This window comes from Anas platyrhynchos, chromosome 18 (assembly GCF_047663525.1).
Source record: "Anas platyrhynchos isolate ZD024472 breed Pekin duck chromosome 18, IASCAAS_PekinDuck_T2T, whole genome shotgun sequence".
NCBI classification, from domain to species: Eukaryota; Metazoa; Chordata; class Aves; order Anseriformes; family Anatidae; genus Anas; species Anas platyrhynchos.
The window spans coordinates 4,812,699-4,835,230 of NC_092604.1; the positions used below are offsets into that span (position 1 = coordinate 4,812,699).

Sequence of the window (22,532 nt, forward strand, 5' to 3'; positions counted from 1 at the left end):
GAGGGCTTGGAGGGCACAGGATGGAGTCGGGCAAGGCCCTGGGGGCTGCTGCTGCTTCTGGGTGCTAGGGCTGAGCACGTGCAGCTCCTGTAGGGAGAAACTACCAAGTCCTGTGAGGCATCTCTGGCTGGGCCGCAGGAGGGTGGCACCCTAGGGTGGCACCCTGACGTTATGAGAGCCGTGCTCTTGTGCAAATGCACAGAAATTATTGGCAAAGCGCTGTGGTTTCCAACATTCCCATCCCAGCCCTGTGGCGGGGGTTGAAGATTGATGCAAAGAGCCTTGTTTGTGTTTCATGGACCTCTTAGAAATGGTTCAGGACTGCAGGGAGAAGAGTCCTCCTCCTCCTAAAGCTACCCGCAGTTGTGACCCCAGGGTGCTGTGGCAGCAGAGACCTCAGGGTTTGAGTACTTCGAGCAGTACTTTTGGGGGCAGAAAAGCGATGGATGGGTCTATGTGCCCCTCTGGAAGGGGTGAGAGCTCCGTCCCTCCTGTCCTCTGCCTTGCTGCTGCCCCTTCTCTGCAGCCTCTCTGGTTTCAACCTCTGGGGAGCTCCTGTAGGCCCCTCATTCCCAATTCCTCTTTCTGAAGAGGAGTTGGGAATTTCTTTTTTCTACAACAAAGACCAAAAAAAACCTGGCTTCTGAACCCAGCTCTGGGTAGGAAACGTTAGTATGTAGGAATTCATTTAAATTCCTGGCTCAATTTTTAAAGCAATTGTTTGTTCGGCTTGTTCAAAATGGGGAGGGGAAATGGTGGGGTGTGAGCAAAGCTGGTGAGACAATTGTTTCCAAACTCAGCATTCAATGGAAAATACCAAAAATATCATCACCCCCTTTCTACTGCTGCTGCTTTTTTGTCCGGCATGTCTTTGTCCTTGTCCCGCTCTCCACACGTGCAGCCTCCATAGCTGCGGCTTCCTCCTCGCTGCTTGTGTCCCACCAAGCTCCGCTTTGGCACCTGCTGCTGCTTCCCCACCTGCGTGCCGTGGGGAGGCCGCAGCCTCTGCCCTGCTCCCATCCATCTTCATCAAGCTGTGGGCTGGCTGCGGGCGCTTCCCCCAGCACGCTGCAGCTCCGCTGCCTCCCTTTGTCTGCAGCCTCTCGGCCGGCTCCCGTCCTGCCGGGGCTGCGATTCACGGGGTGCACCAAGGAGCCGGGTGGGCCTGCAGCGCTGGGAGGGCCACAAGGGCTTCGCCTCGACACCTCCTCCAGTTCTTTTTGGTGGACGTTGGCTTCTTTTTTAGCTTTCCGCTGAACTTTCGGGAGTTTTGTAAAAATCTTTTCTGCTTGTGCCTGGGGAAGGAAGTTTTCTCAGACGCAAGATGAGGGGTGCTCTGGGGCTGTTTGGTTTTTAATCCTGTGTTTTAATATACAGAAATACAAATAGACAGAAATTCTGTATTTTAATACATTTCCAGCTGTGTGCAACAGGACCACGTCCCATCCCTCCTCTCTGGAGGGACTGGTGGGGTCAAACGCTGAACGCAGGCGCCCGTCCTTGTCTGGCACCAGTGGCTGTGGTTCCCGGCTCTCGGGGCTCTCCTCACAGCTCTCGGTTTTTGCCAAATTCATTTTTGTTCCGGGGTTTTTAACCACCGAATGTAAAGGGCAGAAAACATAAATAAAGTTCTCCTTTTGTAAGGCCGCGTCTGCCGTTCCTGAGGGGTGGGGGTGGGATTGTGCCGGGCCTTTTGGGGGCCCCGCTCGCACCTCAGGGGCTCGGGGCCCCCTCCCCAGCCCCGGGCCGGGCTCCCCCCGCCGCCCCCCTCGCTGCAGGCGCCTCGCGGCCGGGCGGGGGCAGCAGCGGCCGGCACCGGGCGGAGCTCGGGGGCTGGGCCCCGGTGTGAGGCATTGGGGGGGCCGTGGCCGTGAGGGGACAGGGCCACGGGGACACGGCCACCCCCGCCACCCCGGGAAGGGACACGGTGCCCAAGGAGCCGCTCCCCGGGGGTGATGGCGGTGTCTGGCTGTGGGAATCGCTAATAATGCTCAGCCCCCCCCTGTGCTGCCCAGGGCCGAGGGGTTTGTCCCTGTGTCCCCAAGTCCCCCCCCCCGTGCTGAGCGCTCTGTTCCCACCTGGGCCGTTATCTTCACGAGGGTGAGGGTGAGAGGTGTCCCCGCTTGCCCCGGTGGGGGTCAGGATGTGCTGGGGACCCGCTGGCAGCGCTGGAGCCCCCGCCTTGGACACGGCACCTGTGGGGCGGCCGCATTGCTCCCCTCCTGTCTGTGCCCACCAGACGGTGCCAGCACCTGGTGGTTGAGATCAGCATCCCCGTCCCTGTCCCTGTCCTGTTCTGTCCCCATCCCATCCCCACCTCACCCCCCCCGTTCCTGTCCCTGTCTCCATCCCACCCTGTCCCCATCCTACCCCCGTTCCTGCCCGTGTCCCCATCCTGTCCCCATCCCATCCTGCCCCCATTTCACCCCAATTGCCGCCCCCCCATCCTGCCCCCCTCTCCCACATCCCCACCCCACTCCCGTTCCTGTCCCTGTCCCATTCTGTCCCCATCCTACCCCATTCCTGTGTCCCCATCCTGTCCCCATCCCATCCTGTCCCCATCTCACCCCAATTGCTCTCCCTCCGTCCTGTCCCCCTCCCCCCATCCCCACCCTGTTGCTGTCCCTGTCCCCATCCTCTCCCTGTCCCATCTTGTCCCCATCCTGTCCCCATTACTCCCCCCCATCCCACCCCCATTACTCTCCGTACGGCCCCCTCCCTATGGGCGCCGCCATGTTGCCGTACGGCAAAACCTCCACGCTGGGGGCCGCCATGATGCGCCGCGCATGCGCCCTGCGCACGGAGCGCCTCCATTGAGAAGAACGAGGGGAGAGGGGCGGAGCCGGGGCGCGGGGGCGGGGCTACGCTCCGGGGCTCCGGCCATGGCCACAGCGGATGCCGAGGTGAGTGCGGGCGGCGGCGTCCATCTGCCGGGCGGGGGGGGGGGGGGGGTGTGAAGGGAAGGCGGCCGGGGCTGGGTGGTGGTGAGGGGGGTGGGGGGGGGGGGGGCGCAGTGGTACGGCCCGGTGCCGGCCGCTTGGTGCCGCGGGCCGGGAGGGGGCCGTGCCCCCGCCGCGCCGTGGTTGGGTCCGGCCCCTGCGGGGGGAAGAATGGGGGCGCCGCTGCCATTGTGTGCGGGGGGGGCCCGGGACTCTGTATAAGTCACACCCCTCCGCGGCCCGGCCGGTGGTATGCGCCATGCAGGGTCCGGGGTTCCCCCCCCCCCCTCACATACAGGCGGCTGCGGGGAGCGGCTCCGGCGTTATCCAGGTTCCGGGGCCTCCCCCCCCCCCTTCCATACAAGCGGCGGGGCTCGGGGCGGCGCCATTCAGGGTCCGGGGCCCGGCGGGGCGCTCGCTGCTGCTGCCCAGCGCCATGCAGGGCCCGGGGCCGAGCGGGGCGGGGGCAGCCGCTGCCATGCAGGGTCCGGGGCCCCGGCGCGGCCTCGGGGCGGGCGGCAGCGGCGGGGCCGGGGGGGCCGGGGGCAGCCCTGCTATGGGGGGGGGGGCTGGGGGCTGTGTGGGGCTGTAGGGGCTGAGCGGGGCCGCTCGCACAAAGCCCCGGGGCTGCCTCAGCGGGCACGGCCACGTGTCGGTGACACGGGCACGGCCACCCCCCGGCTGCCCCCGCCCGGCCCCGGCCCTGTCCCAACAGAAATCGGCCTCAGGGTGGGAGCACGGAGACGCCTCTGCTCCCACAGAGCGGGCGGGCACCGGGAGGGGGCCGCCAGGGGGGCCCTGGTGCTCCTGGGGGTGTCCTGGGACGTGGTGCCCGGGGACAGGGTCAGGGGGTGATGGTGGGGGGGGGTCACCACACACCGTGCCCAAAGGGCCGTGCTGGGGCTGCTATGGGGACGCTGTGTGACCCATAGAGCAGCAAGGTTCCCCGTGTCTGAGTGCTGTCCGAGCCTTTCCTCCTTCTGCTCCCTGTTCCGTCACATCCACACCGCAGGGCCTGCTCCCGCTGCCTGGCTTTGGGCTGTGCCAACGGCCGGGTGCTGTGGTGAAATAACAAGCCCACAGGTGGTCCCCTGGCTCCATGGCCTGGTGTTGCCTTCAGCTCCCTTCAGCTGTTGCAGGGCGATGCACGGCCCGCAGCTCCGCAGCTCCTCGTGCCCAGGTTTGGCCGTGAAACGCAGCCACACAGCTCCTGTTAGGGGGCTTCCCCCAGCAGTCCCACCTGGGCCTGCCCTGTGGGGAGCGTTAGGAAGCGTTGCTCTTAGGGCCGGGCTTAATACCCACAGATGTTGCCGTGGATTACAGGGAGGGAACGGTGACTACTTTGGAGTTTAATTCCTCCCCTCCCCCTTACGCTGAGTTAAATCTGGGGCCAGCTCTGGCTTTGCTTGTACCCCTCTGAGGCCAGAGGGTGGAAGCTGGGGGCTGTAAATGCAGCTGGGATGTGGAGCCTGCACTGGGTGCTCTGCACAAGGGCTGGCATCCCACGGCTGCAGTGTGAGACGGAGCAGAAGCGAGGGGCTGTTTGACTCGGTAGCAAGGGGCACAGCGGTGCAGTCCTGGGGGAAGGCGTGAGCCTGGAGCTGGGGGGCTCTGGGGGGCTGGAAAGGCCCCACCGTGTGCCTGCAGCGAGCTCCCACGCCAGCCTCTGCAGGAAGAGCTCCGGCAGCCCGTGGGCTGAAGATAAAACCTTGCGGGACAGAGCAGCTCCTGGCCAAACTGTGAGGCTGGTGCATGAGGGAGAAGCTGTGCAAGCACCAAGGCTTCACCTGCTCTCAGAGGGGAGCCACGGTGGTGGTGCCTTCTGGCCGCCTCGCGGCTGAGCTGCAGTCACTGAGCGCCCCGCTGCAGAGACGGGTTGTGCTGCTGGCTTCCTTTGGCAGGTCCCTCGTATCCCGTCTGCTCTGGTGCTTTTACGTGTTTTAGACCTACTGTGAATGCAGGGCTAAAATTCAAGTTTGAGGGACTGAGTTTACCTCGCTCAGCAAGTTTTAGGATAGCAGAAGTTCACCGAGTTTGACGCTGCTACTCCAGTTCCCATCAGTTCTGGTGTAAAGAGAATCATCTGCCTGTGTGTTTCCCGAAACGATCATTCGGTGTGAGCTTGAAAACACAGATTTCAAGCCACGATGTTTTTCCTCAGGCTCATGCTCACCTCAGGAAGGCTGGTGCCTGCATGCTGAGCAGGAAGCAAGGTGTGCGTGTGGCTTTGAATGAAGTGGTTCTCCTCAGAAGTTACACTGCATTTTTCATCATTTTTTTTTCCTGTTCAGATCTGTAACATCTTTTTTTTTCTGGAGATGCAGCTTTGATCTTTAAAGCGAAGAGACGGCGTGCAAGCCACATAGAGGACAGATTTCCCCACTGTTCAGCACCCTGAGCTGAGAGCGGATCCTCGGTGAGTTCAGCACCTGGCCGCTCCCCACGTTTTGAAGGCGAGGGCTCGCCAGCCCGAGCGGTTTTGAAAATCAGGCTCGCGATGCTGCGGCTTCGCCCCGGCTTTGATCCTTGCTCTCATCCCCTTAGCCAGCTGGTGCTGGGAGCACGCTGTAGGCAGTCCTCCGCCTGTGCAATGAACTCCCTACTGGATTAAGGGGCAACATTCACTCATGTCAAAGAGCTTCCTATTCATGGGTCCCTGGCTGGAAGGAGGTTGCTGTAATAGGCCACCGAGTGCAGGAGTGATAATAGGAGAAGCCAGGACCTAATGAGCAGTGCCTTTGAGCAGTCAGCGCGCAGACGATTTTCTTCGGTTTCCCGCTTTCTGTTTTGCAGGTGACGCAAAGTCCAGGGCTCCTTTCAGGCCTGCCCTGCCCTTCCTCCTCTCTCATTTACTCCTGCCAGCTGGTGTCACAGGCGAGGAGAGGGCTCTGCTCTGCTTTCCCAGGGCCGCTGCCTCCAGCACGGAGCCTGTGTCAGCGAGCTGCCTCAGGAAACCTCGGTGCATTTTAAACCCCGTCCTCTTTTTCTCCTTTGTGAGCTGCCTGGGAGCCGGCCTGCCTTGTGGCTGCGGGGCTGAAGTTCCCTGCCTTGGGGCAGCGGGGTGTGATGAGACGGTGTTGATGTGAGACCCCCCCACAGGTTAAATGTGGGTTTGGGTTGGGTCAGCTTTAACACACTGTGCAACATTTTAGCAGCAATTTGTGTGAGGAGAGGGGTTCCTGCCCTGCTTGTGCCATCTGGTAAGGGCAGGAAAGTTTGTAACCGCTTTAGAGGCTTTGAAGTGAGGGTTACTTTGCTAATATGTTAAAATTGTGCCCTGCCTTGGGGTCTGACAAAATGTTACGGCCCCAAATAGGTGCTAACATCTCCTTCCCCAGCAGGAGCTCTCCGGGCTGTACCTGGGCTGTGCTGAGCCAGCTGACAGCTGACAGGGGCTGCTTGGGGCCCGTCCTTTCCTTCCATGTGCACAAACTTTAAATGACAACAGATCGGGCGAATGCGACTTGTGAAGTTTTAAGAAAACAACTGAAGGGCTCGTTTGAGGCTAAGCTGGTGTGGCTGAGCCAACGTGACTGAAGGAAGCGTCTGAAGAACAGTTTGTCAGGTCAGGGCAGAATCAAAGGCCTGGTTTGTACTGTGGCAGAGCCCTTCCAGAGTGATTCTGCTGGCTGCAAAGGAGGATGTTTCTTTTTCTTTGCTGAAGTAGTAACAGTAATAAAAGTCCTTGCTGCGGACATAGCTCTGTTAGCTTAGGGGTGATTTCAGGGTAGCGCTTTTTGCTTTCTGAAGCAGAGGCTGGGGATACCTTTGAGAAGTTTTGCAGGCTTAGTTGGCTGTCTACAAATGCAAAGGAATTGCTCTCCCCTCCGCTGTAGCTGTGCCAGCAGAAGGCCTCGCAGAGGTGCAGGTAGCAGCAGGACAAGGGGCAGCAGCTCTTCCACGGCGGGGCTGCTCGGGGCCGTGCAGGCAGGGAGCTGGGTGAGCCCTCACCCCACGGCCGGCCCCAGCACCCCGTAGCAGTGAGTGCAGTGCCCGAGCCTTGGGGTTTTACACTTCCACACGTGCCTCTCTGCTCCAGAAGCGGGGGTGGGAGCAGCCTGCGGTCCTGCTGCCTTTCCCTCGCAAAGTGCTGAAGCAGCACGCTGCTGCTGTGTGTTTTGGGCCTCTGGGGCCCAGAAAAGGAGGAGGTGGCAGGAGGTTGTTCCCACAGAGGCAGAGGTTTCACAGGAGGGTGAGCAAGAGGCGCTGCCACCTCTGCTCCGCCAGCTGCGATGGGAGAAGGGCTTGCAGGGACGGTTCCTGCTCCTTTCGGTGAGGCCGGATCCCCTGGGGATTTGGGGTTAGGTTTCCCCAGGCTCTGCTGGCCTGGCCCCTGTTCTGGGGGCACTCTTTGTGCAGGTCTGCGAGGGGTTCTGGGACCCTCTGAGTGCTCCAAGCCGTGCTTTGCTGGAGATTCCCGCTCTGTGTCTGTCTGAAGGGCTCACCGAGCTGTCTGTGCCTGGGGTCGGGCTGGAAGATGTGCGAGCTGTCTCCGCTCCGCCTGTGGGCAGGCACCGCGCCGTGACGGATGGGGGCTGGCTCAAGTGGCAAAGTAAATCCGACAGGGAGGGGAAGAGTTTGCTGGCTTAGCCTGGCTGCCAAGCTCTGTGAAATGCATATAAACCCAGAATAAACTGTGCTTATAAAAGCTCTTGACGCTAGTATCGCTGTGTCTAAAATAGAAAGGCTTTCCTGCTTTTAATTAAAAACTTCTAGCATAGGCAAAGTACCAAGGATGTGTGATGTGTCCTCTTTTCAAGCCGGAAGCGCTCTTCCAAGAGGATTCCTGTTTCCCACCTGATCCTCGCCATGCCTGGCCGGCTCCCACCAGGCAGCATTGCCCGAGGTTGCGTTTCAGCTGGTTTGGCTCCACGCAGCAGTCGCTGTTCAAAAACTCAGCCCAGCACGTCGAGCAGCGGGGCTGAGCTGCCCGGGTGCAGAAAGGACAGGCCTGGGGCTGGAGGTGCGCTATTAAAGATTAAATCCATCCTTTTCAGTGTCATATCCCCTTCTCGAGGGAGAGCTCTCGGAGGCAGTGGTGAGCAGTGTCAGCTCAGGACAGGGAGGCAGCGAGTGGGACGGACTGGTAGAGCAGAAAATTCAGGTCCGCTTCTGTTTGCATAGGGCTCATCATCCTGCAGAGCACAGGGAAAGGGAGGGAGTCTGCAGGTGGCACAGCTGGGGAGGAAGTAAATAGAGAGCGAGATAACCAGGCTGACATGGCCAGGCTCAGAATAAAGCCAGGTAAGCGACTTACCCCATTCGTTACAGGAAAATGTAAAATTATGCAAACGGGGATGAAAATATCCAGATTAGAGCTTCTTGGGTCAGAAGGGCCAGAGCATGAGCCAGGAGATGGTTACGAGCTGCTGGCACTAAGAATTCAAAACTGGCAGCAGGGAGCTGGAGAGCTGAGCAAATTGAGGTAAGTGGAAGTAACAGTGAAGCCCAAAGACTACAGCGATCCCTTACCTGTCATGTGGGACGGAGTATTTGAGCCAAGTCCAGCAGGCTGGTGATTCTGCAGGAAAACGGGCCTGCTCGTGCTCGTCTCCTTATAACGAGGAGGAACATGGAGCTTATTTCTTCTGAGAACAGCCAGGGTGAATGCGACGGCTTGTGCCACCCACAGAGCCTGAGGAAAGAGCCCGGGGGGCTGACGTGGAGTATTCTGTACTTTGGCCTTGCTTCAGTTAAGAGAAAAAGTCCGAGTGTTGTTCAGAGTGCTTCTTCGGCTCTCTAATTCATCTCAGAAGTTGAGTGTAGACGTGAACAGATGTGTTTCAGCGTGTTGGCTGGCCAAAGGGAGCCCTGGTCTCTCTAGGACTGTTGACCAGGATCTGCTGATGCCTTGAACACAGCCCTGAGTGCTGTGAAACATTGTTTTTTCTCTTTTTTTTTCTTTCCTTTTTATTTTTTTTTTTAAGCATGAGCTCCTGGGGTCTCGAGAATCTCAGCTGCCTTCTCCCTCTCCAGTTGTTTCTAGTCTTTGCAGTTTCAGAGGAAGCTTTAATAGGTAATTTCTCCCAAGGGCTCCAAGCCAGAAGGCAAATTACCCAGATGTTTTAACCAATTTCTGCAGTAACTGGGGAAGTTTCATACTGCTGACCGAAGGCATTCAGAAACTATAGTCAGGTCCTCTCAAAAATCATAATATTGTTTCAAGAAGTGGGAAATTCAACGTGCACGTGGTAGAGGACTTGGAAAGGACAAAAAGGTTTCTGAAATGATGCAGCTCATCCAGCTGCTGAGTTGGGAAGGTGCACGGGGAGGGGATTATTGGAAGGTGACGTTTGGTGGTGCCTCGTGCACGCAGCTGCCCACACACCTCTGGCTTCAGAGCTGTGCTGCAGAATTGAGGGAAGGCTTCTTATGGCCAAGGTGCATTTGTTATGTCCAAGGGGGTAGACAGCAAGTTTACACCCCATCAAATAGGATTTTGTTGGTGTCAAACAGCCAGTGCTGGTGTTCAGGAGAGCACGGGCTGCTAGCTGGTTTGTAGGATTCCATCTCGTATCCTACTGGCATGTAAGTTTGAACATAAAAGTCCAGGTTACAAGCACATAAAGCACGAGTCTAAATATTTTATTAATTGAGGAGCATGATTAATATTTGATAGATTAAATCAACGTCCAGGAGGCTTTGCAGAAGTCACCAGGCAGCTGCTGAACTGGTAACCAAACATTGGGTGGTTTTTATTGCAAACTTGCATGTAACAGCTTTTGTCAGCTTGTCTGTGTTTCACGTGCTGAGGATCCGTGAGTCCCATATGCCTGAAAGCCTGGTGGTGTACAGGGTGTGTATTTTTTACTACTCTTAGGATGCATCATTTTAAACTGGCGCCTTCCTACCTCCTTAACACGCGGAGGTGATTGTTTATAAGCAGGTGTCCTGTAGGATCTGCAGACGATGGTCTCTGCCAAACTTTGCGGATAACTGAGGAATGCTCCTTTAAGGATGGCCTTCGGACGAGACGCAATATTTACTCTTGCTGTGGTGCCAGATCCTGCAGCTTCCAGCGCGTGCGGAGAGGCGAGGTGAGGAGCCCTGCTGTCTTTTAATCAACTTCCCCCTTTGCCAGGGAGACGCCACCAGTGAGCAAACAAACTGCTACCGAGCACGTTGGCCGGAGATGTGTCTGCTTTGACTTGTAAGGATTTACAGTGCCCAGAGGTTAGCACAGCCTCCGGCCTGCGTCGTTTCAAAAGAGCAGCGAGGGTGGATCGTATTCTGCCTTGGTTATTTCCACTGTGATTCCCAGTTACTGCAAGCTGTATTTCCCCTGCTTTTTGGGATTTAGGTTGTCTGCCGCACACTGCGCCTGACTCCCAGGTTTTTACGTTGTGCTTTTCTAGCCCTCATCCCTGCTGGAAGCGCCCCTGGTTCGGGCGATGCGGTTACGCAGTTGGGTTCCTACCAGTTCAGCACCTCTTCTCACGGAGCTGTATGTTGATAGCACGTTGGTTGTAATTGCTTATGGCTTTCCTTAAAAGCTGCTTGCTTTGATGCCATCTCCAATCCATGCCTGCGGATTCACCTCACAGAGACGTTCAGAGATGTGTTTTATCTCCTCCTGCTCCCGTGTGCCAGCAGATTCGGGTGTTACCAACTGCTGTGGATGCCCTGCCGTGGCCGCACGCCGATGCAAGGTGTGTGTTATGTTGCTGCTGCTGCTTGCCCGGGATCCTGCCGTGTGGCATGCATCCTGCCAGCCCGGGCCAGCCTTGCAGTGGCCCTACGGACAGCACCTGGTGTGGCCGGGCCACGGAGAGCAAGGGCATGGGTTGGCTGGGAGCGGGTGGCCACATCAGGTCTGAGGCTCGGCCAGTTTGAGCAGCCCACCTGCCTTTCCTCACTGGGCCTTTATTTCCAACCTTCACAATAAAAGGCAGAGACAGTGGCTTTCTGTCAGCTGAAGGAAACCACCTCCCCATGCTGCACAGCCCTTGATGAAGATGTGCCGTGGCCATGTGCCAGCGTGGATGCGCTTCGGTGGCATGGCTGCGCTGGCAGCTGCGTGTCCAGGGCTCCTGCTCACAGCCTCTGCCAGCTCAGCCGCCTGCCCGGGGAGGCAGGAACAGCTGGGAGAGGGGATTTCCAGCATCTTGCCTCAAAACATGCCCAGCCTGGCCGCCTGCTGGGCTGGACTGGGCATGGCGAGGGCAGGCAGGCCCTGGGGAGAGGGCTCGGGTGTTCTCAGCAAGGATATTCCTGGAGCAGGGAGGCTCTGTGATGCTCCCCCCGGCGTGCTCGTGGTCCGGTTGTGTCGGCAGATTGATGCCCGTGCAGGCTGTGGCAGCAGGAGCTCGTGTTTTTTGCAGACGTGGCCAAAGAGCCAACTGCAGGAGGCCCCTCCACCTATGGGTATTTACACATCGGGTGCCTGGAGATGGTCAAAATTCTTTTTTTAAATGACAAAAACTCCCCGAGTGGAAGTCCGTGTGGGGCTGCCAGGAGCCGCTCCTGATGCAACAGTGTCTGCTTTTAAAGAGAAATGTAAATTGTGACAGGCAGCCCCTGGCTGCTGCACAGTCCCGGATGAGTCAGATTCCTCCTTGCGCTGGGACGGGAACGCTGATGCAGCTGCTGATTGCTGCCAAAGCAAGGAGTCCGCACAAGGAGATTAGGCAGCAGTCCTTTTCCCTGCTGGGTGCTCATTAACGTTTTCTTGCTGATGTATTATTAATTAAGCTAATTTTTATTGCTCTGTAAGTATAGATGGTGCTTTGCAAGCACAGGACAGCAGCAGCTTGTTTCCCAGAGTTTCTGGAGTGTGTGGTGTGCAATGTGCAAAACGGGAGCATTGGAAAAACTGACGGTGCTGTTGCATACTGAAGTAAGGTAAATCCTGGGCTTCTGTTCTCTTTTTTTCCTCTTGCTTAGCAGATGCCCGGCTTCGTGGCTGCCTGGGGCTGGGGAGTGGGGAGCCGAACAAATAGAGAGCTGAGGACCTGTAAATGCCCCATATGCAGCATTAGCGCAGGCAGATAATAGGAACTGTGTGCCAGAAGAGTTTGCAACATCGACCCTCCTAAGACTACGCAGACCAAAATAGATATTGCATTAAAAGGGTCTTGGGAGCCGATCCAGAACCACAGAAACGGGAGCCGATCCAGAACCACAGAAACGGGAGCCGTGTGCTTGGAAGCCGCTGGGGCCTGCGGAGCTCTGGTGTGTGTCTGTGTTTGCTGCTTCCCCACTGGGTCTGTGGGGTGGCCTCTTAGCCCGATGCCTCCCTCAATCCTCTCGTGCTGGGGGTGACCCCCGGGGGGAGCAGAGGCTCCAACCAAACACGGTGCTCAGCTCCCCAGCCCCTGCTGCTCGCCAGCCCGTGGCCCTGGGGCAGCAGGGGCACCTCGTGGGACACACAGCCCCCGGTGATGCTGTTCCCAGCGGTGAGATGGAGGCAATGGGACGCAGCTATGGGGGTGACTTGGTGTTAGCAGCCTTTGATTGGGAGTGGTGTAGAAATGCCAAATGTAAATTGTGAGCCGTACTTGTTATCTTCACCAGGTAAGAGACAGCAAGTCACATAGGTCAAAAATTTCCCTATTTTGCAAGCTCTGCTTCTGGGCTCTGGTTCCTGGCTTCCTTCCTTGAGGCTGTGGCTGACCCTGATTAAGAAAAATGGAAAACTTAAAAAATACACTGAAACACACGAAGTATTTGTGAATAAAGCAAGTACAACTCCAGCACCTCTCCTTTGAATTTCAGGTAACAACACTGGACTGGAAAAATGTGATCCATAAAAATCTGGAAAATGCAATCCATAATTTTCTCATGTCCTCTTAATATGTTCCTAAATTAGGAATAGGCCCTACCTGTTCCAGCCTAATATTTCTTGCAGAGATACTGAGGAGTAGTTGGCTCTTGTCGCATATATCTTTGAAGGTGACAAGAACTTATTTGTGATAAGGACTTGTAATGGTGTCCTAAGCCCAAACAAACCCGTGCAGTTATGGCATCTGCTACAGAGTCACTCTGCAGCCGTGCTAGGAAATGAAAAAAAGAGTGGCACTTCGGTGAATTTTCCTGTCTGTTTTTTCACATCTGTTGTGTTTTTTTTTTTTTTTTTAACGTGATTTTCAAGGAGCACAGCAGTGGCAGCTGGAGATCCGGGCCTAGGTGTGCAGTGCAGGTGAGTGGGGCGAGGACAGAGGGGACACACGGGTGCACTGTCCCTGTTGGTGTCCCCACCGTGGCTGGCACGGCCCCGGAGCGCCTGGCCCTGCAGGTTCCTTCCCGCCACCGGCTGGCACGGCTGCCTCTGACCTTGCAAAAGCACGAGGAAAAGCTCCGCTCTCTTGTTTTTTTTTTCAGCTGCTTTATTTTTATTTATTCATTTATTTAGAATGAGGAAAAGCCCTTGATATTTTGGCATGAATTCACAATACTTCCTTTTATTCTGTGCGTGACAAAACCATGTGGTTACCGTCTCTTGCTCAGCCTGGGCAGGATCCACTCCTTAGTGGACTGCCCTCAGAAGTTCAAGGCGTATCCTAAATCCCACTTAAACCTCCTTCTCCAGTGGGTTCGCTTTTGTTCGGCACTGGGCACAGGAATGGGAAGGAGTGTGTTCTGCTGAGCACCGCAAGTTAAATTGCGTGGAAGGAAAACCAACCAGGACTGTTTTTGCACTGCGTTACCAGGGCTTTGCAAAGGTTTGGCCAACGTGGGCTACGTTTTCTGTTGACTGTGAGCATCCCCGAGCGTTGCATCACCCGAGCAGTGAGGGCAGGAGCAGAGGGCTTCCCAGCCCTGCCTGCAGCACAACCAGGCTGTGGGTTTTCAGCCAAACGTCTCAGCACATCGCTCTTCCAGGGACTGCTGGATGCAGGCCACCTCTGCAAACGAATCTCCAGGAACACGGTCGCTTCCCCGTTCCTTTCTCTGGGAATACTTGAATCAAAGGTTTTGTTACTCATCACGTAAACTCGGGTGCTGTTCTCCACAGCTTGGTTGCAGAGCTAACCGTCCGCAGCCGCTGCCATTTTCTGGTCCCCTCCTCTACCCCACCAGTTGCACTGCGATAGGAGGCACAGAAAGCACGTCTGTGATGGAAAGCACAGAAATAACATCTCTCCTTCCTGACCTGGGGGTGCTGCATCGTGCTGCTGCCTCCTGGGCTGGGCAGTGACTGGGAGGAGTCATTAAAATCTTTGTAGTTAATGGGAGGAGTCGTTAAGTTGTCCTTTCTAGTAGGTCCTCATGTGGCAGTATCAGCTCCTCCAGGGATGTGGTGGCCAAAATCACAGAAGAGCCCCTTCCTGTCCTAGCAGCCCAGCGTGATGCCCCGTGGGTTGGGCGAGGTGATCTCGGAGGTCTCTTCCAACCTAAACGATTCTGTGGTTTTGGGTGCTGTGTGCCCTTGGTTGTTGAAAGGCAGCTCGAGGTCGGGGCAAGCCCTGGGTGCCTCTCGTCGCGGTGCGCTGCGGGTCCGAGCGGGGTGGAGGAGGAACAGAAGCGCGTGCAGCAGTGCTGTGCTCTGTAATTACCTGCTGTGCTCAGACAGGTGGGTTTTGATCTTGCAAACATTTACACGTCTGAGTAATAATTAGTAATGTGCCGTAGTACTCAGAGTTATGGGAAGAGCTGTTCTCAGTGACGGAAAGGCAGGGCGCTGGCTGCTCCTTGGATGGAGGCTGCACCTCTGGCCCCAGGCGTAGGGCAGGCGGGAGCCGTGCCTCCATCCAGGAACACTTCGTTGCTCAGGCTGTGCAGCTGCGTTGTGCTGCTCGAGTGTGGGTCCAGTTTTGGTGGCAAAAAGCCCTGTGGGTGGAGCAAGCTCCTGCCGTGGGATCTTGGTGAGGGCTCCGGCAGATGAGGGTGTCACAGCCCTCAGCAGAGCAGGAGGCAGGAGCTGGCGGTGGGCTCCCTTAGACAGCAGCTGCTGGTTTTGGGAGCTGTTGGGTTTGTAGAAGGAACCATTGACTGGAGATCTTGGTGGTTCCTTTGCACGGTGAAAGCTCCGGCTGTTAATTAAGACAGTACTGTGAGAGCTCATTTACATAGAGACTGAACCTCTACAAATAGAGGTAGATAGAGGCTGATAGAAGCGCGGCTCTTGGCATAACTCTGGACGTGCCTTGAGCGGTCCCAGCAGCAGTCCCGTGCTGTAAAGGCTGCCTCTAGCAGGGGCAGCTACAAAGGTGCAGAAATTGTGGCTGGACCAGTCATCAGATCCCTGAATTAGTTGGCTTTTTCACATGATATTGTTTCAGTCCTTGTCACTCCATGGGCTTGTATTTCTCTTAGTGTATTTTTTTTTTTAATGGGTCAAAGGGGGAAGAAGGTATTTTGGAAACGTGCAGGTGAAGAACTGGAACGTGGATCCCAGCTGAGGTGGGGCTGGACCCTGTCCCGCTGCCTGCTGGCTGCGATGCTCAGCAGTGCAGGTAACTGCTGCACCTTTCAACGTTAATCCAGAGAGGGGAGAAATTATGTTTGTCTTATTCCTGGCATGGCTTGTAACCTGTACAGGGTCACAGCACGGCTGTTACGATCCTGAGGCATGGCCAGCTCAGCCAGGCTTTGAGCCTTGCTTCCTTGAGGCTGGCACTGCCTTTGTTAGCCATCACGCTCGTTTTCATAAACCAGCATGGGAATTTCTGTCTTTGTCAGCTTCATGAAACCATTTGCTTAATTTCTGAAATAAAAAAATTAATTTTTGCTTTTTATATTTAAAGCCAGACGCTTCCAGGACTTCCTTTCTGCTACTTCTGCTTAGTTTATCTGAGTGGTTTTTAATCCTGTGCCAAGCAGGGCGTAAATGTCTGTGCAACAAACATGGCTCCGAAAAGTGGCTTGCTTTTCTTGGCTACTTCTCAGAGCCTTCTGGAGGTGGCTGTCAGACCAGAGGCTGTAAATTCTGGTCTAGGTGATAGAAAGACCAGGTGTGGAGGGACAGTTTCTGCTGACACTTCTGAATGAGGAAGAATCACTGAAACCATGTTTGTTTATTTTGGGAGACAAGTCAGGATTAGCTCGATCCTTGTGAATGGTGTGGGGCAAAACGAATCCGTGTGAACTGAAGTACAGGGATCTTCCCAGCTCTTCTGAGGTTCTCCAGCATCGAAGCTGATGCCGCAGCGAACAGGAGGCTCCGTCACACAGAAGCAGCCCGCAGTTGGGTAGCAGTTGCAGGTCGAGCACCCTGCACACATCTTTGGTGCAGTGTCTTCATGTTGAAGGTGCTGGAAGAGCCAGAGGGAAGTCCCTGAATCGGTCTGCTCAGAGGATCACGTTACGAAGCACCCATGTTCACTGCAACCGTGTGGGCCATGCAGATGAGATGACTGGACTATGGTGAGGTCCTGTGTAGGATCTAATTTTGTCTTCCCTGCCCAATGAACCTCTGGAATTTAACCCAAATTGGGTTTATCCAGTGAGATGGAACTGGCCGGGTGCCGAGCACGCAGGCAGGGATCGACTTTGGCCTTACAGGAACATCCGTGCTCTGGTTCCTGTCTCTGCCCAAAGCCAGCAATAAGGTCTCGGGGCGTTAATGGCACCTCCGTGCTGGGCACGAAATGAAGGCTCATCAGGAGGAGCAGAGCCTCGCTCAGGCACAGGGCTCCTGATGACGAGGAGCCACAGGGTGCTGTTGGCATTTCTCGCTGCGGTGATGGACTGGCTGGGTGATCGCTCTGCCCACCAGAAGGGGTGGGGGTGGCAGCTCCCTGCCCTGCAGGAGGTGTCTCAGTCCCATTTTTTCTTCTTTTCTCTCAAAGATGACGTTCTTGGTAAGGTTGTGGCACCCCTCCGTGCTCAGTTTCTAGACTTTGCCGCTGTCCCAGCACTTTCAGCCCCGAGCAGCAGGGTCCTGGGGCGAAGACAACGTGGTGCTGCAAGAAGGAAGCCAAGCACAACAGGTCGGCATCAACTTCTGCATGAAATGGTCACGCCCGTGTTATCTCGGATGCTGACAGCATGGGTTAGACTGCGGCCATGCATCCATCAAAGCCAGGCAGAATGGCCTCTACTTTTGGGGAAAAAAGTACCTATTTCAGGAACTTCTTAGGCTTCTCTCCAGAGCTGTGCTGCCACTGCATGGTCCTCTCAGCGCGGATGCACCAACCTGCCGTCCGCCTGTCCGTCCGTGGGGGAGAGGAGGAGTGTTTTGTACCAGGGAAATGCAGGTGGGGTGTGAGAATTGTTCTGGTAGGCTGCAAGGCTTAGGAGCCCGCTGCCGCTGTGCAGTGCGGTTTGTGGGATCCTGTCAGCTGGTTTGGCATTTTGTGGCTGTGCTATAAATGGTGACAGCGGTGCAGCGTTGTGAGTTAACACTTTTTTCTGAGTGCTCTTCCATGCTTTGCCACGATGTCGTATGCGAGGCTGACGGTGTAAAAGCCACCTGCAGGTGCTCTGTGGGTAAGAAGAAGAGGAAAAATCCTTTTCAGATTTTGGGCATGCGTTCCCACAGCTTCCTGCTGTCCCAGCCACCGCTGAACCAAAGAAGCAAATGTGCTGCCAGTAGCTAAAGACGAAAACCTCGGTAGGCTCCCGTGGGAGCCTGGCCCACCTGGTGAGCACCAGCCACGGGCTGATCCTGCTTCCAGGTGGGTCACCCTTCTCTGGGGCTCAGGCTCAGCATCGTCTCTTGTTTTCTTGTGAGCTGGCTTGATTGGTGATTCTCAGCCTGCAGCTTGGTTGTGATGTTGTTCAAATGTGTTCCTTCCTGGGACCAAATGAAGCGAGAAGCCTCTGCCCTCTGCGTGCTTTGGGGCTGCCAGTCCCCTATACTCAGAGATACCATGTTCCCAAGTCGTGCCTTATTCTTCTCTTGATTGCATTACGCACTTGGTATTGTTCAGACCTCTGGCAGCCTTTCTGCAAGTGTTTTCTTCACAGGCTCTGAGGGTCTTGGACTTACCGTGCTTGTACCTTGTGTACCTCCTGTATCAGCAGCTAATACCCAACGTGGAGAATACAGCATCCTGTAGGTCACCTTCCTCTTCTAGCAACAGAAGCAGAGTTACTTAATGAGCATTGCTCTGTTTTGTTGGTACTTCCAGGCCTTTCCCATGACTTAAATGAGAACCTGGGGCTAAGCAGTGCAGTTCTCAGAGCTTCTAAGTTCTGCAGTACCAGGCAGTTCCCCTTGCATCAGCCTCGTGGTCCGGATACATGGTGTCCTGCAAGTTATACAGGTGATTCTTAGTTCTTTTCAAACAGTTGGCTCTTTAAAGGCAATCTGCACTGGGAGCACAAAATGTCCACGTGAGATTTTGGCCAGGCACTGCGCTGGCACCACTGGATGTGACAGCATCGCTTCTGGCTCACAAGAGGAGACTTGGGCTCGTGCACTTGTATTATGCTTAGTCTGTGGAAGAGCAGACTAGAAAGAGGTGTCTTTCTTGGGATGAAACCTGCTGTCCAAGTTAAATGCGTTTACAGCGGTGCTTGGGATGCTCCTGGCAAATGGCAAGGAGAGTCCAGGTGAGCTGAGTCCGGGGATGAGGAGCACCCGAGGAAGGCTGCCTGGTGCTGCTGCTTCCCTGCAGGCACCTGCCTGAAGGAGAAGGGTTTACTTCCCTCTCTCCTCTTCATCCAGCTGGAACTTTCATGCTCCTCTTGACAAACGAGGAGTGTCAGAGGTGGATTTCACCACACGGCGTCCTGTCTGCCACTCAGTAAATTAGTCACACGCCACCGTCCTGTGCTGCGGGGAGCTCTCTGTCCCGGCTGCTTTTTGAGCCAGGTTGAAGGCTGGGTGGGTTTTGAAATGATGATATTTAAAAATTGAGAGCAGCTTTGATTTATTGACCTGCTGCCTCTATGAATCGAGCTGTCTGGGCTGGCATCTGGAGATAAGAGGCTGTCGAGTAATTGCTTATTATTGACTGATTGCCAGCTTGGGCTGTTTGCTTGAAGAAGAATCAATAGCAGTCAATCTTCAAAGTCTGAGCTCGGGGAGTATGACTGGTTTCCAAATGGGGAATGACAGGTCAGGATAACTCCATATCTCACAACCCAACTTCGTGTTCGGGTGTAATCCCGTGGTGCAGGAGGAAATGCAGAAGATAATCTTCCTGCACCAAGGCTCTCACGTCTGCCTGCCTTAGAGCCTGGGATTTTTCTTTGCGGGGATTTCAGGGACAGGTCCCAGCGGGGCTCCAAACCTTTCTCTGGGATGCTGGAGCAGCCTGAGCACCACCTGAGCTGAGTGGGAGGCGAGGAGGGCGCGCAGGATGAGCGCAGGCATCTTTCATTGAAGTCCCAAAGGATGGGGCAGGGAGGGGTGGACGAGCAGCCTTGTGCTGTGACACATCCAAACCAACCAGTTTGGATGCTTTATAAATAAAACAGAGCGTCTATTTTAATGCATGGTAACAGAGATTTCCTTTCTGTGGGTGATCCTAGTTAGGTGACAACAGAACAAAATATCCAGTGTCACCAATACGTTTTATCATCCCTTATAGAGACGGTCGCTATGGTGAGCATTCGTTTTAAAAGGCAGACGTAGCCCTCATTTAACACTATCGAGACATCTTCCCTTCATGGTTCGTGTGTAGGGCTGAGGGGACTCATGGCATTGAAGGCATTCAAGACTTTAAAAAAAATAATAATAAAACCCAAACATGTTTAGGTCTTTGTAAGGACGTGGGTGAAGCCTGATGTGGGTTGGGATGCAACTTTGAGCTTTTGGCTTCATCCTGCTCTGTTTTTCCCTGGTGCTCAGTGGCTGCAGTCTGGTCCCTGTGGAGCTGGGCACAGGGACTGTGCTGGGGCAGGGGGAGCAGGGAGGGAGAAGGTGTGAAGCCGATAAATGGGAAAGGGAACGCTAGGTAACGGGGAAAGCAGCTAAAAATGGAAGCAGCTCTTCCTAAAATAGAAATATCTGTCTTTAGTTCTGGAGCTTCGTTTCCACCAGGAAAGCTCTGCTTCACCGTGCACTGCTTGGGGTGAGGGGGAAATACCTCCCAGTGGGGCAGTTCAGTTATAACCCCCAGAGGTCTGGGAATGAATGGACAAGATTACCTGGGCAGCCTTGTTTAGGTCCTGGATTTGTCGTCTACTCGCAAATCCTCATTTGCATGGGTCCTTAATCTGTGGAGTTAACATGTTTCGGGCTCTGCTGTCTCCTGTGCTGCAGCTGAGAACGGGATTTTTCAAGCTGTTCCTTTTCATCTGAACGCCTCCCCCTCCCCCGTGCCCCAAATTATCTCCCTTACTTCTTAAAAAAGCAGGGATGGCCAACAAGTGCTACAGAAGGCAGAGCTCCAGGGAGGAGAGGCTGCCTGTGCCCTGGGACGCCGTGGACGAATTGTCCACCAGCTTGTAGAGAGAAGTCAAGAGCGGGTGTTTAAAAGGAGTCTGGCAGAGAAACCACCGCCCCCCCTTCCCCAGAGGGCACCGGGATGTGAGAGCTGGAAACAGCGCCCGGAGGTGCAGGGTTGGGCACGGAGCCCTCCTGGGACCCCAGCAGGGGATGGGCGCTCGCTTTTGGGGCTGGTTCACGTCGCCTGTCGTCCTGAAATGGCATTTCCTCATGGCTGCAGCAGCCCTCATTTCATGAAATGGATGCAACTGCTGCAAAAAGATCTCGCGTGAGCATGCTCACTGGAAGATTAATCCTTTAGAGGGAGTTGGAGAGTTAAGCTACTGTAATTTCTCTGCAGTTGGCTGCAGTAAACAACTGCTCTAAAGACACGAGGAAAAAAATTGACGGAGGTATATGGGATTAACGTGCAGAGCTTTTTGTGTTTCTCCTGTAAGGTTGAGGGTTTGGTAAGGATTTTCTCTACGAGAGCTGGGGAAGAGGGAGCTGTGTAATGATTTTATGGGTGACCTTCATGTCGTGGTTTCTTTTTTCCCTCCAGGCCAAAGCAATCCTCTTGCAGTGCAAGGCCAAGCCGAGGCCCCGGCTGCCTTCCTAGAGAGGGGGCAGGCTCCTGGCCGACCCGGTGCTGAGTTAAACGATGATTTGAGGTGAGGCCTGATGGTTTGAGGTGAGGCCTGCTGCACGATGGGCAGTGTTGGTGGCTGGAAACAGCCAGTCCTTCAGAGGGGAGATCAGGACCCAGCAGGGCTTGGTGTATCCCGCGTCTGTTGGAGAGATGTGTAAAGGGATCGGCTCTGATTGGAAAAAGTCTTTTTTTTTTTTTTTTTTTTTTAACGTGCTCCCCACTCCTCTCCATGCCTGAGGGGGCTGTAAAGCTGTGTCAGATGGGGGGGAAAAAAACAACTGTTGAGCAATTTTGGCTTTGCTTTAAAGGATACGTGGTCCTGAGGGTGAGGTAAGTGCTGCACCCCGCGGAACCGAGCGCTCAGGGCCCAGGGGAAGGAGGGTTCCTGGTGAGCAGACACCAGGTTGGAGGAGGATGGGACCTGCCTGGTGCCCTACATCTGCTTTGGCCAAGGTTTTGAAGTGCCGGTGATGTAGGGCCAGCCTGTGGGCTGCTGCCAGTGGTGCCTGCCTGGCTTGGTGTGCGGTGCTGGAGCTGGTAGAGCTCCCTAACCATGGCTCGGGTCTTCTCCACTTAGAAACCTCAAACTAATCCTGCTGGGAGAGGAGGAGATCGAGGTGAACTGTTGGCAAAACACGCCTGGCTTTATGGGGTGCACAGGCATAGTCTGGGTGTTGAGCACCTTGCTGGAGGAAATCCCTTCCCTTGAAACTCGAGGTGTTCAGGATCAGTCCTGGAGACCTGCTCAAGGGAGGGCACACCCTGCCTCCTTTGAGCAGCGAGTAATACAGGGTGCACCCCTTGTGCTACCAAAAATCTGTGCATTGCATGGCTGTGACGGTCATTCCAGCATCACCTGGTGTCACCTTCGTGTCCGACAGCAGCAGGATCTGCATGCGGTGCTGCGCCTTGGAGGATGGCGAAGAAGGGGGAATAATAAATCATTGTGCAAATGTCAGCAGCTCCCCCCGGGTTGGTCCCGTGGTGGCTGTCAGCTCGCAGGTGGATGCTGAAGCTGTTGGAGGAGTTGAGCAGGGCAGTCCTGCCCTGGGCGTTGCAGCGCTAGGGCTGCTGCGTGTTCCAAGGAAACGTTGCCCGCCCAGTGGTGAGGTTTTTCGCTCAGTTCCTCCTTTTCCCCTCCTTTCCAGAAGCTGTGGCTAGCACAGATTGTCTGCGCTCTGAGGATGGTTTGAGGGAACATTGATGGGTGTGCGCGTAGGGGGAATAATGAGCTACCAAATGCAAATAGATTGTTTCTTGCTGTTTCAAAATCATTGTAATTTCTATTGAGGATGAGTTAATTATATCTTCATTTTGATGGGTGTGAGGAAAATGATAGAGATATAGCAATATAAATATCTGTGGGGAGGGTCGCTGCTTTCAGAACAGTGTTTTGGAAGTTGTGAGGACAGAGCCTCGTCCTCTTGGAGCACCGAGGTTCTGCAGGGATCGGTGGTGCTTCGTGGTCCTCTGGGCTTCGGTGTTCTCTGCTGTGGCCTTTTACCTTACGCCAGTGGCATAATTATCACCAGAAGAAGGGATTTTGAGTTGTGAGGAAAGCATTGACGTCCTGGCAAAGCGTGCTTGGTTGAAGGGCTGGGAAATAACGTTTTCAAAAAAGGGGAAAGCATGAACTTGGAAATAAACCCTAAAACTTCTGAGCAGGATGTAACAAAACTACTTC

General features: G+C 55.1%; 1 protein-coding gene and 1 long non-coding RNA gene across 16 annotated transcripts in view; one reads left to right on the top strand and one right to left on the bottom strand.

Annotated features, from left to right (window-relative positions):
- Positions 1 to 802: 802 nt before the first annotated feature.
- On the bottom strand, positions 803 to 2,835 carry LOC119713115 (uncharacterized). Of its 4 annotated transcripts, none has more exons than XR_011804037.1 (3): positions 2,746 to 2,835; positions 2,079 to 2,252; positions 803 to 1,660 (listed from the first exon to the last, which is right to left on the bottom strand). It is a non-coding gene; the product is annotated as an uncharacterized lncRNA (long non-coding RNA). The 4 variants fall into 4 exon arrangements; XR_011804038.1 differs by having other exon boundaries at positions 2,701 to 2,808; XR_005260041.2 differs by lacking the exon at positions 2,746 to 2,835 and having other exon boundaries at positions 803 to 1,359; positions 2,079 to 2,444.
- EHMT1 (euchromatic histone lysine methyltransferase 1) overlaps positions 2,763 to 22,532 on the top strand; it is a 112,706-nt gene continuing 92,936 nt past the window's right edge. For 8 of the 12 annotated variants that reach the window (XM_027471165.3, XM_038165167.2, XM_038165169.2 and 5 more), the window contains exon 1: positions 2,764 to 2,903. In XM_027471165.3, the coding sequence (XP_027326966.2) occupies positions 2,787 to 2,903 (117 nt within the window). In that variant the 5' untranslated portion in view covers positions 2,764 to 2,786. Of the gene's footprint in view, positions 2,904 to 20,544; positions 20,670 to 20,761; positions 20,871 to 22,532 lie in introns of those variants that run through there. The other 4 variants (XM_072025442.1, XM_021277536.4, XM_072025443.1 and 1 more) reach the window with 4 other exon arrangements.